This window comes from Bos indicus, chromosome 23 (genome assembly GCF_029378745.1).
Source record: "Bos indicus isolate NIAB-ARS_2022 breed Sahiwal x Tharparkar chromosome 23, NIAB-ARS_B.indTharparkar_mat_pri_1.0, whole genome shotgun sequence".
NCBI classification, from domain to species: domain Eukaryota; kingdom Metazoa; phylum Chordata; class Mammalia; order Artiodactyla; family Bovidae; genus Bos; species Bos indicus.
Window position 1 is genome coordinate 19,348,817 of NC_091782.1, and position 13,072 is coordinate 19,361,888.

At 38.0% G+C, this 13,072-nt stretch overlaps 1 protein-coding gene across 1 annotated transcript in view; it reads left to right on the forward strand.

Annotated features, from left to right (window-relative positions):
- CDC5L (cell division cycle 5 like) overlaps positions 1-13,072 on the forward strand; it is a 44,123-nt gene that overhangs the window by 13,953 nt on the left and 17,098 nt on the right. Inside the window, exons 9-14 of the mRNA XM_019985941.2 lie at positions 2,765-2,913; positions 4,803-4,965; positions 7,148-7,312; positions 8,697-8,777; positions 9,584-9,826; positions 12,359-12,556. Coding sequence (XP_019841500.2) covers positions 2,765-2,913; positions 4,803-4,965; positions 7,148-7,312; positions 8,697-8,777; positions 9,584-9,826; positions 12,359-12,556 — 999 coding nt within the window. The remainder of the gene's footprint in view (positions 1-2,764; positions 2,914-4,802; positions 4,966-7,147; positions 7,313-8,696; positions 8,778-9,583; positions 9,827-12,358; positions 12,557-13,072) is intronic.

The following is a 13,072-nucleotide window of genomic DNA, read 5'->3' on the forward strand; positions in this document are numbered from 1 at the left end:
AAGCCTGTGTACTCTGCATTGCAAGGTGGATTCTTAACCACTGGGCCACCAGGAGAGTTCCCTGTAGTCAGTAATTTTTTTTTTTTTACAGTGATTTTTAAAACTTCCTTGTGATTCTATACTTAGCATGGCATAGACGGCCTTCAGTACTATTTCCTTCTCGCTCCTTAACGTATAAGGTGTACAGCTCTGAGTGTTCCTAGTGTTAGCATGCTAGGTAATAGACAGACCTCACAGAATACTATTGAGTCTTTCAGCACTCCTTACATCTCAGTTTTCTAAGAGTCAAATATAATCTTAAGGTCTTGATTCAGGAGTCAAACAGTCCTATAAGGCTTTGTAAGAAAACAGTGCCCCTCACTGTCTGCTTTCTAGAGTTATGAGTGACAGCTCTTTGTTTTCACCACTGTAATGCTAAGGCACTTGTTTCATGATGGTTTTATTTTCAGTTTAAAGCATTTTTTTTTTCCACTTAGAATTTAAACATTTGGCTCTCTCATGCCCTCTGCCTCTACTGTGCATCCACACTCTTTCCATTTTCCCGTCTTCCACTGTAGTTAATCATAATTTTGGTTAGCTCTATATTTATGGTTTACTTTATGACTCTGTGGGGCTTCCCTGGTGGCTCATATGGTAAAGAATCTGCCTGCAATGCAGGAGACTCAGATTCTGTCCCTGGGCCAGGAAGATCCCCTGGAGGAGGGCATAGCAACTCACTCCAGGATTCTTGCCTGGAGAATCCCATGGACAGAGGAGTCTGGCCGGCTACAGTCCATGGGGTTGCAGAGAGTCAGATACGACTGAGCAACTGTCACAATCACTTGTGACTATGCAAACTGCGTTCACTGCTGACCTACAAGTACCTTATGATTATTCTACTGCACAGTGTTTTGTTGTTCTTTGGATTAATACTTGTCTTACTTAGTTGCTAAGATTTTTGATTACTTGGCACAAATTCATTTCTGGATCTGGACTTTATAAACTGTCAGTCTCCTGTAATCTGGTCAAATTTTAGGTATTCTTATCTTTTTCAGCACTTGAAGTCTTTCCCAGAATTTCTGAATGTTCTAGTCTGGACTGGATTACTCCTTAGATCTTGTTTATGGCTTGTTCTCTTGCTCTCCCTTCACTGTCACCCTGGAAAGTTTTCCCTTGGGTCTCCTCTTTGCTGGCTCCCATGTCTCTTGCTTTTTTGGTTGGCTCCCTAAAGTGAGGCATATCTGTCGGTAGCTTTCTGAGGAAGGTTTCGTGGGAGATGGAATTTTTAAGTCTTGAATATCTGTAAATTACTGTTTTACTCTCTTAATTTGCTTGTACAACTGGGTATAGAATTCCAGATTGAAAGGGTTTTTGTTGATAGCTTTGAAGGCGGTGTTCCAGGGGCTTCTGACTTGTGCATTTAAGGTTAATAGGAAACCTGGTTTTTTCCTTTGGAAGCTTATATGACCTCTTTTTCACATGCATATTTCTTGATGTGGGTTTATTTTTAACCACTGTACTAGGTACTTGGTGAGTTTTTTCATTCTGTAGACTCATGACCTTCAATTCTGGGAAGTTATTCTGAAAATTAGAAAAATTTCCTCCCCTTCATTGCTTTATTTCGCTATTCCTCTCTGGTTTTCTGTCTTAAGTGACTTTTTTGATTCACTGCTAGGAGATTTTCTGAATTTTACCTTCATACAGTTGTTAAATTTCTACTGTCATATTTTAAATTTCTGAGCTCTGTCTTTTTTAATTAGACGGGTATATGCATGCTAAGTCTCTTCAGTTGTGTCTGACTCTTTGCAAACCCATGGACTGTAGCCCACCAGGCTCCTCTGTCCATGGAATTTACTAGGCAGAAATACTGGAGTGGGTTGCCATTTCCTTCTCCAGGAAATCTTCTCAACCCAGGGATAGAACCCATGTCTCCTGCATTGCAGGCAGTTTCTTTACTGTCTGAGGCACCAGGGAAGCACGTGTGTGTGTGTGTGTGTGTGTGTGTGTGTGTGTGTGTATAAATATATATATATATTTTTTTAAGATGCAATTTATCCTTTTATAATGTACAGTTCAGTGGTTGGAGTATCAGTGTTGGATTGTAAGAAGAGCATGTGAGATGAGAATTACTTGGCTGTGACTCTATGGAAAATGTAGCCTGCCACAGACCCTGAATTGGGGATTAGGAGTTGTGGGTGCTGTGTTAGTAATGAGTGCAGGGTTATAGTAGAGGGTTATACTGTAAAGAGAGCATGTCAGTCCAACCTGAAAAGGTCAAGCAAGACTTCAGAAAGTAATCTGTCTTCTTGAGTTTTCTTATGAAGTAGATAGACCAGTTGGTAATATCTTAACCTCACAGTGGAAGAAACTGAGACTCAGAGAGTCTAATGAAGATTGGATCAAGAATTCGTGATAAAGCCAGACTGGGTATTCTGCTGTTTAGCTTAAGCTAATGTTGGGAAAGTTGAATTCTTAGTTCTTCATGTAAAGAGGCTTGGCATGGGAAATAGGAAAAGTTCTTGGGTAATGGTTTTCGTATGTGAGGCCACAATCACATATACATTTCTTGACATATAAAACTATTTCAAAACTTCTGACATGTTAATGTCAGAAAGAATGGAAGTATTGAATTCTTCCATGGTTCAATATTCTTTTTCTCTCTTGGTTTTCATTGAGAAAATATGTAAGAATTGTGCCTGCTTTTTGTGTAGTAGGGCGATAAGAGAGGGGTTTGCTAAGCTGTCTAAACTATTAAAACATGCTTGTTTACTATCTTGTTAATCAGGAAGCGCAAAACCTCATGGCTCTGACCAATGTGGACACCCCATTAAAAGGTGGACTCAACACCCCTTTGCATGAGAGCGACTTCTCAGGTGTGACACCACAGCGGCAGGTTGTACAGACTCCAAACACAGTTCTTTCTACCCCATTCAGGTATTGTAAATAAACAACTGATTTCTGCTTTAGAAAACCTGAATCCGAGGACTTGGACAATGTGTTTGCTTTAGAAATGTTGACAGAAAATGGAAATTAGTGTTTAACTTGCTTTTAGAGTTCCCCTCATTCATAGAAGCAAATAACATTATAGTATTTAGGAACTAGTCAAATACTACATGAACCTTCCTTCTTTTTTCAGAGTTTCTGGTGCTGTCACTCTGTTTGTGAATACTTTTAATCTGATTTAAGAAGTAGATCCATCCGTTATTAATGATGATTGGTGACTTTTATAAAAATTGTAATCCCTTTTATGCATGTATTACTGTTGCTTGTTCCCCAACATTTTATCATGAAAATGTATAACATTTAAAGAGGTTGAAAGAATGGTAAAGCCAACATCCATATACTCACTACTTGATTCCATGGTTTAGGTTTTATTGTGTTTGCTTTATCATGTATCCATCCAGCCATCAGCCTATCTTATATTTAAATACATATCAAAGCAAGTTGCAGGTATTAGTACATTTCACCCTAAACACTTCTTTGTCATATAAATCATTGACTGGAGTTCAGTATTTGTTTATACTTCTTTTTTTTTTAACTTATTTTGTTTTAAGCTACTGTTTTTAAAGAATTTTTAAGATACAAATATTATAGAAACAACGTGTATTAAAATAGAATTTGAGCTTTTAAGGTTAGAAATAGTTGGGGTTTACTATTAATTTTAAAATTTGTCCTCTTACTGGTTAAGTATGTGAAGCATTTCTGACTGTTATAGCTGTGCATGACAGCAGGATCAAGAACATTGGCAGCGAAAACCTTATGTGACATAATACTTACGCAAGGCTTGCAAGAGAGCCTAATCCCTCTTTCTCCCGTGTATGTCTTGTTTCTCAACTAGATTGTGAGCTCCTTGGGGGCAGGAATCACGTCTTATATGGTAGCACCTCACCTCACCTCTGGGAACGCTCTCTGGCAGCATCACCTGTGTGGAACACAGCCAGGATTCAGGAAGTAATCAAAAAAAACAAAAGTCTTTGAACATATAAAAAGAAAATTATTTATTTTTGGCTGCATTGGGTCTTCATTGATATGCGAGGGCTTTCTCTAGTTGTGGCAGTTGGGGCTTCTCTCTAATTGTGGTGCACGGGCTTCTCACTGTGGTAGCTTCTCTTGTGGTGGTGCACGGGCTCAGTGGCCCCAAGCATGTGGGATTCTCTTGGACCAGGGATGGACCAGGGATTGCACCTGTGTCCCCTGCCTTGGCAGGCAGATTCTGAACCACTGGAATACCAGAGAAATCCGAAGCTTTGGACGTTTAAACTGTATGGTATGAAGTTTAGGGCATTTATTTCTGAGAGTTTCTAGGACCTAACTCAGAACAATTCATATTTAGATGTGATCCTAAAAGTCTGGTGTTTGGTTTCCAAACAAACTTGAAGTATGCATACCTGTGATGAGAATGTGATGGCCAACAGCTATAGGCAGGGAGGAGACATGATAAGTTGAAGATACTGAACTCAATGAGAGTCGTTTGGGGTCTTAAGTGTGGTGGCCAACCTCCCTGACTACTGTGTGTTCTTAGCCACCCTGATGTGTTAAGAAAAGGTTGAAAAATGTTTTATGGACCTAGTTAATAAGGTGAAAAAATACTAGCTATCATGACTTTATTTGAAGTATTAAAATAAATACACTGCGTGTAAATGCTGAGTTAGCTGAACCAAACCTTTATTTTAACCGAGAAGTCTAACTTAAAACCAGATAGGGAGACAAAATTTTAGGAATCTTTATTTCTTTTCTTATAAAATAATTTATGTGAAAAATATTTGGAAGCACAATTCAAATAAAGTTGGCACTTTCATTAACTAGAATTTCTGTCTTTCTAGGACTCCTTCTCATGGATCTGAAGGGCTGACTCCCCGGAGTGGGACGACTCCCAAACCAGTTATTAACTCCACCCCGGGTAGAACTCCTCTTCGAGACAAGTTAAACATTAATCCTGAGGATGGAATGGCAGACTACAGTGATCCCTCTTATGTGAAGCAGATGGTCTGTGTCAATTCTCTTTTAGTACTTTTTAAAAACGTTAAAATCTCAAGGGTACCAAAATAAAAATTTTCCCCTTGTTAGTGAGTATTTCATATGCCTTCAGATTTTGTAACCTGCAGACACTAGAAAAGGAACATGATTTGTAGGACTTGAGAAGGGAAACCTTTTGGTCTTATTAGCCTACTTTTTCTTATTCTTATTTTTCAGTATTGATTATGCTGATAGTAACGCTCCTTGTATCTTTTGTGATTTTTAATTTTTATTATTTACTAATTAATAGTTTAGCTTCTTGAATGGTACACTGATTTTTTTCCCTATTAAAATAAGGTATGAATTTCAAATGCCTCATAAATTAGATTTTGAACTTTGATTCCTCTGTTTGCCTCTGTACTTTTAGAAGGACAAAGTATCAGAGCCAAGTTAATTTGATGTTCATTGCTGACCTTAATGAAGTTTTTCTTCTGTACGTTTTGCAAGGTGATATAGAAAGCTAATTATAAAAGTTACAGTTTTATTTTTGATCATGTTATTGCTTTTATTACATTACTACTGAGCCTTTTATTTATACCATGAAAGATCATTGTGAGATTTTAAAAAATGAATTAAAAGACGCTTACTCCTTGGAAGGAAAGTTATGACCAACCTAGATAGCATATTCAAAAGCAGAGACATTACTTTGCCAACAAAGGTTCGTCTAGTCAAGGCTATGGTTTTTCCAGTGGTCATGTATGGATGTGAGAGTTGGACTGTGAAGAAAGCTGAGCGCCGAAGAATTGATGCTTTAACCGTGGTGTTGGGAGAAGACTCTTGAGAGTCCCTTGGACTGCAAGGAGATCCAACCAGTCCATTCTGAAGGAGATCAGCCCTGGGTGTTCATTGGAAGGACTGATGCTAAAGCTGAAACTCCAGTACTTTGGCCACCTCATGTGAAGAGTTGACTCATTGGAGAAGACTCTGATGCTGGGAGGGATTGGGGGCAGGAGGAGAAGGGGACAACAGAGGATGAGATGGCTGGATGGCATCACTGACTCGATGGACATGAGTCTGAGTGAACTCCAGGAGTTGGTGATGGACAGGGAGGCCTGGCATACTGTGATTCATGGAGTCGCAAAGAGCTGGACACGACTGAGTGACTGGACTGAACTGAACTGAATGGTGGTTTGCTTCTATTTTACAAATTAATTCTAACTTCATGTATAGATTTGGTTAGTTGAGAATTTTTTTAAATGTTTGGATTGATACCATGTAATGCTGACTCTGAATGGCTACATAGGAATTAAACAAGTGAAGAATCTAATGTGTGTAAAAGCACAGATCTGGACACTTCATGGGATTGAAAGTTGAGTAAAGATGTCCCTTGTCTTAAAGAATAGTTTATGCTCTGGAGAGATTGGCAGTACTAAACCAAATCCAAAAATAATTATAAGAACAAAATAAAGCCCTTTGAGTAAAACCAACATGCTAAGGGTGGCCGAAGAAAGGAATAAATCACATTTGCTGGGTGGGTACTAGGAACGCCTTCCTTGAAGGAGGTATGCTCGGAAGTAGGGTGGGGGGCTGTCCCATGTGGAGATCACAACATGAGTAAGCATGGAGCATGTTCTGGACGTAGCAGCTCACCTGGTCTTCCCTCCTTGCATATATGTGACGGACCAGTAGGGAATGAGACAGACAGGTGAGCTGAGGATGGACTGGGGAAGACTTTGGGTACTAGGCACTTTGAGGAAGTATGAGCTGTTTTCTTTGGCTTGCATATGACCTGTTTTGTATGAAAAAGAATCATACACACAAATTCAGCTGCCTTTTCAGATTAGGTTTTATTTATCCAAGGACAAATTTACTTTTGAATTTGTTCTTTCATTTCCCATTAAATTTCAGAAATCCTTAAAAGGAAATCCTAAAGGACTTCTTGTTTTTTTGCCCTCCAGAGGTATAATTCTCAAACCTGCTATTAGACTATCCCAGAGTAAATTCATTGACCACAAATCTAAGTTTTTATGATTGGTCTTAATGTAGGGAAGAAGTAGAGATAAAAATTAAACAAAATTTTGTCTCAACCCTTAAGTTAGGGATCATTTTTCTAGAATTAAAATTAGGCTAATTGTGTTTTAGAAACTCTTACACAATATTAGTTGAGTATTTTAATGTGTTTAAATTGAGAAAGACTAATTTTTTTCTACAGGAAAGAGAATCTCGTGAACACCTACGTTTAGGATTGTTGGGTCTTCCTGCTCCTAAGAATGACTTTGAAATTGTTCTACCAGAAAATGCTGAGAAGGAACTGGAAGAGCGTGAAATAGATGATACTTACATTGAAGATGCTGCTGATGTGGATGCACGGAAGCAGGTGGGTGACGACTGTTAACATGTCCCAGGATCTCTACTTAGTGTTTTTTTCAGTATTGAAAAAAATTGCACTAAAGGAAAGTACTTAGATCAATCTTGATAGGTGTTCTTAAAATGGATAATCATACATGTTGCAGTTTAAATATCCTCTGTCAAATTCATTATGCTCCTTTAAAATATGTGTAAGTAGTCTTTTAGATATTGCTTTTACTCTTGCCAAGAAAAGATGTTATTGACCAGTCTTAAAACAAGTACATCTTATTGATTGATTTGTTGGTTGATTGATTTGTTTCTTCGTCAGTGTAAACTAATGGGAAGTTTTGGGAAACACAGGGAGCTCAACACGGTGCTCTGTGACAAGCTAGAGGGGTGGGATGGGCTGGGAGGTGGGGGGGGGATGGTTCCAGAGGGAGGGAACATATGTATGTTTATGGCTGATTCAAGTTGTATGGCAGACGCCAACACAGTATTGTAAAGCAGTTATCCTCCAATGAAAAAGAAAATTTAAAAAATGTGGATTTGGAAATTCAGAGTGCATCAGAATAAAATTAGTAACACCTTGTACTAATATACTTTCTAGTTAATTATTTTTCATATGTACATAACGACCAGGTGATATAAGTAGGATAGGTATCAGGTTCATTTTAGAAGTGAGGAAACTCAGGTGAATTAAGTTAACCGTCCCAGGTCTTGTGTCTTGAAAGTGGTAAAACTTCAGCTAAAACTGAGATCATGTGATCCCCTTCAGGACTTCTTGTTGCAGCCTATTTTGGGATATTTTTAGAAATTGAATCACTTCTAGGGATTGGAGTGATGGAAGTCATGCTTTAGAGAGAAACCACATGAATGTGCTTTTTGGTGGGGGATATATGATAATACTTTATGAATTTAGTTCTCTTCACTATTTTGAGCTACATTTATTCTAAAAAATGGTTTAACGTTTTCTTGTGTTAACCCACATTATTCATAATTTAAGAGTCATAAAACAGCACCCTTGCTGGCTGGGTTTTTAAATAAAAAATCAGTAGCTTCTGAGGTGGAAGGGAAAGGTTGTATTGCAGGAGGGATAATTGGAAGCATCCCCTCTAAGTTTAGGACTTGGTCTTTTAGACAAGAAAAGAATGATTATCTGATTAAGGGAGCCATGCAAATCTGGAGAATGCTCCTAGTAGCTGTTGGAAGTTCTTAGTTTGTGCTGTAACATGAGAATGAATAGACTGTCTAATTTCAGTGGCGTTATATTGCCTTTCTACAAACTTACACAGATTACTACAGCTTTAGCTCTTGAACATACATGTTCTTATAGATGAAAGTGTTTTCACCTTTACTGAAATGTGTCAGATACTGTATAGCTGTAAAAATGGTTATAAAAATAATTTTTCTAGGCCATACGAGATGCAGAGCGTGTAAAGGAAATGAAACGAATGCACAAAGCTGTCCAGAAGGATCTGCCAAGACCATCAGAAGTAAGTATTAGAATTTCTGCCTTAGGAAGTTTTAAGTTTCTTTTTATGTGATTGATGTATTTTATATTAATCATAAAGTCTGTAAAACAACATTTCATCTACTTTCTGGAATACAGTAAAGCAGTTCCCAGATCCAGTCTTTGAAATGCTTCACTGGTACAAATAAGAATTTTGAAAGAAAAAAATAATTTCTTTTGAAAATGTTAAACTGCTTTAGGTATACCTTGGAGATACTGCAGCTGGGTTCCAGGCTACTGCAGTGAAATGCACATCATTCAGTCAAGTGCAAATTGTTCTGTTTCCTTGTGTGTATAGAAGTTACATTTATACTAAACTGTAGTTTTTTAAGTGTGCAGTAGTGGTATGTCTAAAAAAAGTATATACCTTAATGTACTTAATGTACATAACTTGATTAAAAGCTCCTTTATAGCTAAAAAAGTGCTAATTATCGTCTAAGCTTCTGACCCTGAGTCATAATCTTTTTGCAGTAGTAGCATTAATGATCACAGCTCACCATAGCAGATAGAGTAGTAATGAAAAAAATGTTTGAAATATTGCAAGAATTGCCAGTGTGACATAGACAAAATGAGCAGATGTTGTTGAAAAAATGGTGCCAATAGATTTGCTCAATTCAGGGTTGCCACGAACTTTCAGTTTGTGAAAAAAAACACCTTGTCTGCAAATTGCAGTTACGGGAAGCACAGTTAAACAAGGTGTGCCTGTATTTAATTCATTGCTGGAAGAAGTAGTAACAGTAGTATGTTGCAGTACTATGTTTAATAATTGTACTTGTTTTAAAATTTTAGGTAAATGAAACAATTCTAAGACCGTTAAATGTAGAACCACCTCTAACAGATTTACAGAAAAGTGAAGAACTGATCAAAAAGGAAATGATCACAATGCTTCATTATGACCTTTTACATCATCCTTATGAGCCATCTGGAAATAAAAAAGGAAAAACTGTAGGATTTGGTACCAATAATGCAGAGCACATTGCCTATCTGGAACATAACCCTTATGAAAAATTCTCCAAGGAAGAGCTGAAAAAGGTATCATTGAGTATTTTTGTCTCAAGATTTAAGTATTTGTTAGATACTGTGTATCATGGACAAACATGAACATATTTTCCTATATGGATGTTCATAAACAACAGAAATATATGGTTAAGAGAGAAATTTCATGTTAAATGTTACGCAGACATCCTCCCTTCTCCCCTCCCCTCTCCACAATGTTCAATGATAGACCTTTATCAGAGAGACACTGGCTTTGATGACAGGGTGTTTTTGTCTCATGGGTGTGTGCCTCATTTATCGTTCCTACAGTTGTCATTTTCTGGGTTTAATTTTGCTGTTAAAACAAGAATGTATTAAAATATTTACAGATTAAACCTTTCATCTATTCACAGAAAGGAAATACTGTTTACTGCATGTATTTCTCTGACATGGTTTCCCCCTGCCCTTGTGGATAAGGAAATAAAGAAATGTTTTCTGTATGATATAACGCCTGTCCTGCCTCTTCCTCCATATGCATTTTATTCTTTCTGCTTTGACAGAGCAAACAGCTGTGATTGTGCCTAGAAATCTGTACAGTGATCCAGGAAAAGAGAGTTGGTGTCATGGTTGGAAGAAGAGTGGTCTTTTGCTGAAGTCTTCTTTCTTTAGTCTTTCATTCTGCGGGGCAGTGAAGTACCTGTCCATTAGAATGGGCGGACTTAGGAGGAAACCAGATTCTTCTCTTTTCCCTCTTGTACTCGCCTTCTCTCTTTCCTACTTTCCCTTTTTCGTACTGTATAAGTGATACATGTTTATTATAGAATATTTAGAAAATAGAGGAAGAAGGGTTTAGATTTCTGTTTCAGTTTGCTTCTGAGTAACTGAGTTGCTGTCTTCTAGTAAGTGCTATGGAAGCTACCCTCTGTTAAGAATCAGATAATGACCTCATTGCTTGAACAGTTTCCTCTTGTTAGAGTGAAAATATGAGAAGATGGATTTGAGGAAATCAGTCTTCCTGAATTTATTGTATATATGGAAACCTGAAACAAAGATCACATTGTTACTAATAGAAGTTCTGTAAGGGACAGATTCTAATGCATGCTTTGAAAATAATTGTAAGTAGTGCTTTAGAATTTTATATGAAACCATTACAAAGTAGTTCATCCTCCTGTATTTTATGACCTGTTTGTAGTCCCCTGTGTTCTGAAAAATTTGAAGCACCTATACTTAGCAGATTCTTTAGGCACAGTTTCAGTGGAACTTAGCTGTACTTTCTCCTAATCATTGTAAGAGCTAAATTTGTCAATTTTTACCATGTACCGTTTCAGAGTTAAATACCATTTCACTGATAATAAAGAGCCCAGTTGTCATTAAGTGTGTTAAAATTGGTTTGTTTCCATTATTTCCTCTAAGAGGTATCATTTAAAAGGATCCATTCTTTATATTCTGTAGACTTGATCCCCCTCTTTTTTTTTTTTGTTTAAATTTTTTCATATGCTTGTTATTTATCTTGATTTTTCTTATGTTTTGGTCTGTGTTTATTTTCTGATGTTCCTGGAATGATTGAGAGCTTTCTATAAAGCACAAAAAGTAATTGTTGGTTTTTCATGAGCCATGAAGCAAAGGGCTGGAAAGAGTTCATGTGGTATGCTGATGGAGTCTGTGTGTCTGCTGCTGGGCTGGCTCTTTGTGTCTTGCTGTATCACTTAATCCTCATAACAAACATGTTAGGTATTATCTCCCCTCTCCAGATGAGAAACGGGCTCACAGAAGTTCAGCAAGTTCAGATAGCTATTTAAATGCTAAAACTGTGATTGGACTCCGCTTGTCCAATTCCATCCTCATTCTATCATCTTAAACAGAATCTTTTCTAGTGACCAGCAATTGGTCTGTGATCTGTCATTATTTGATCTGTGCTTCCAGTCCTATTCTCTGGTAATGTCAGAGACATTCTTTCAGATGAAAAAAAAAAGGCATGTGTCAAAAAAAAAAAAACCCTGCCTAATTCCCCTTCACTGCACTGGGAAGTCGGAAGTGTCGGGGTTGTTGGTGAGCGGAAGGAGCACCCCCACGCACTGGTCACCTTTGGTTTGGGTGTGAGCCTGTCTCTTCTGCTTCCTAGTGTTGTGTTTTTGAACAAATTGTTTAACCTCTCTGAGCCTTTGCTTCGTGAACTGTAATGAGGTTAATGACCTTAATGAGCTTCATGAACTTCAGTGAGGTTAATGTTGACTGCTTTGTAAGAGTGGTATGCTGTTTGGAGATAAAATAGGTAAAACTTTTCAGTCCAGTTCCTGGCACATAGTAGACGCCTGAGAAATGGTAGCTGCTGTTTTAATGAGTGAAGGCGAAGAATGTTTATATTATTGGGCGTAATACATGGATGCTTGACTCTTCAGATCAATCTGCATTGACTTCTAGGCTTCTTAATTTGTTTCACTTAGATATTTATAACCCCCTTCCAAAAAACCGTCAGTCAACCAAAGCTCATTGCTTTTGCCCAGGGAGGGAAAGACCAGTCTTTTAAAACTTTCTATTGATGGCAAGTGTCTCTAGTACTCAAGCTTACTGAAATTATTATTGTGACAGGCTCAGGATGTTCTGGTACAGGAGATGGAAGTGGTCAAACAAGGTATGAGCCACGGAGAACTCTCAAGTGAAGCTTATAACCAGGTGTGGGAAGAGTGCTACAGTCAAGTTTTGTATCTTCCCGGGCAGAGCCGCTACACCCGGGCCAACCTGGCTAGCAAAAAGGACAGAATTGAGTCGCTGGAAAAGAGGCTTGAGGTTGGTATCCTTTTAATATTCAACCTTAAATGTGTACTTTGATTGAAATGATGAATCAAACTCATACCTCTGATGAATGAAACTCATACAACTTCAGAAAAATAGATGTAATTGTTTTTGAATTTCTTGAGAAAAAACTGCACTGCACTGAAGTGTTTGATCTGCATTGGTTTTTCAGGATGGCTGGGCTTTGTGATAAAGAGAGCTCTAAGTTGACCACAGGTCAATCAGAACCTTCTACACGAGGGAGCAAGGAGCCAAAAAGTGAACACTGGTCGCTCAGAACAGTGTAGATGCGTTCTGAAATAGCAATTTTCTCTAAGGAGGGAGATCAGTGGACCAGGGAGCTGTCTTTCTGTAACCAAGAGGGCACACTTAAAAAACTTCAGTACCTTTCTGCTCACTTTCTGATTCCTGTGAGTTTGCTACAGGGAGAGCGCTGAGCTGGATTACCTAGACAGTGGCTTCCATGATTTTTCACGTCTGTGAAAACATTGAAAGGTACTCGATGGGAAT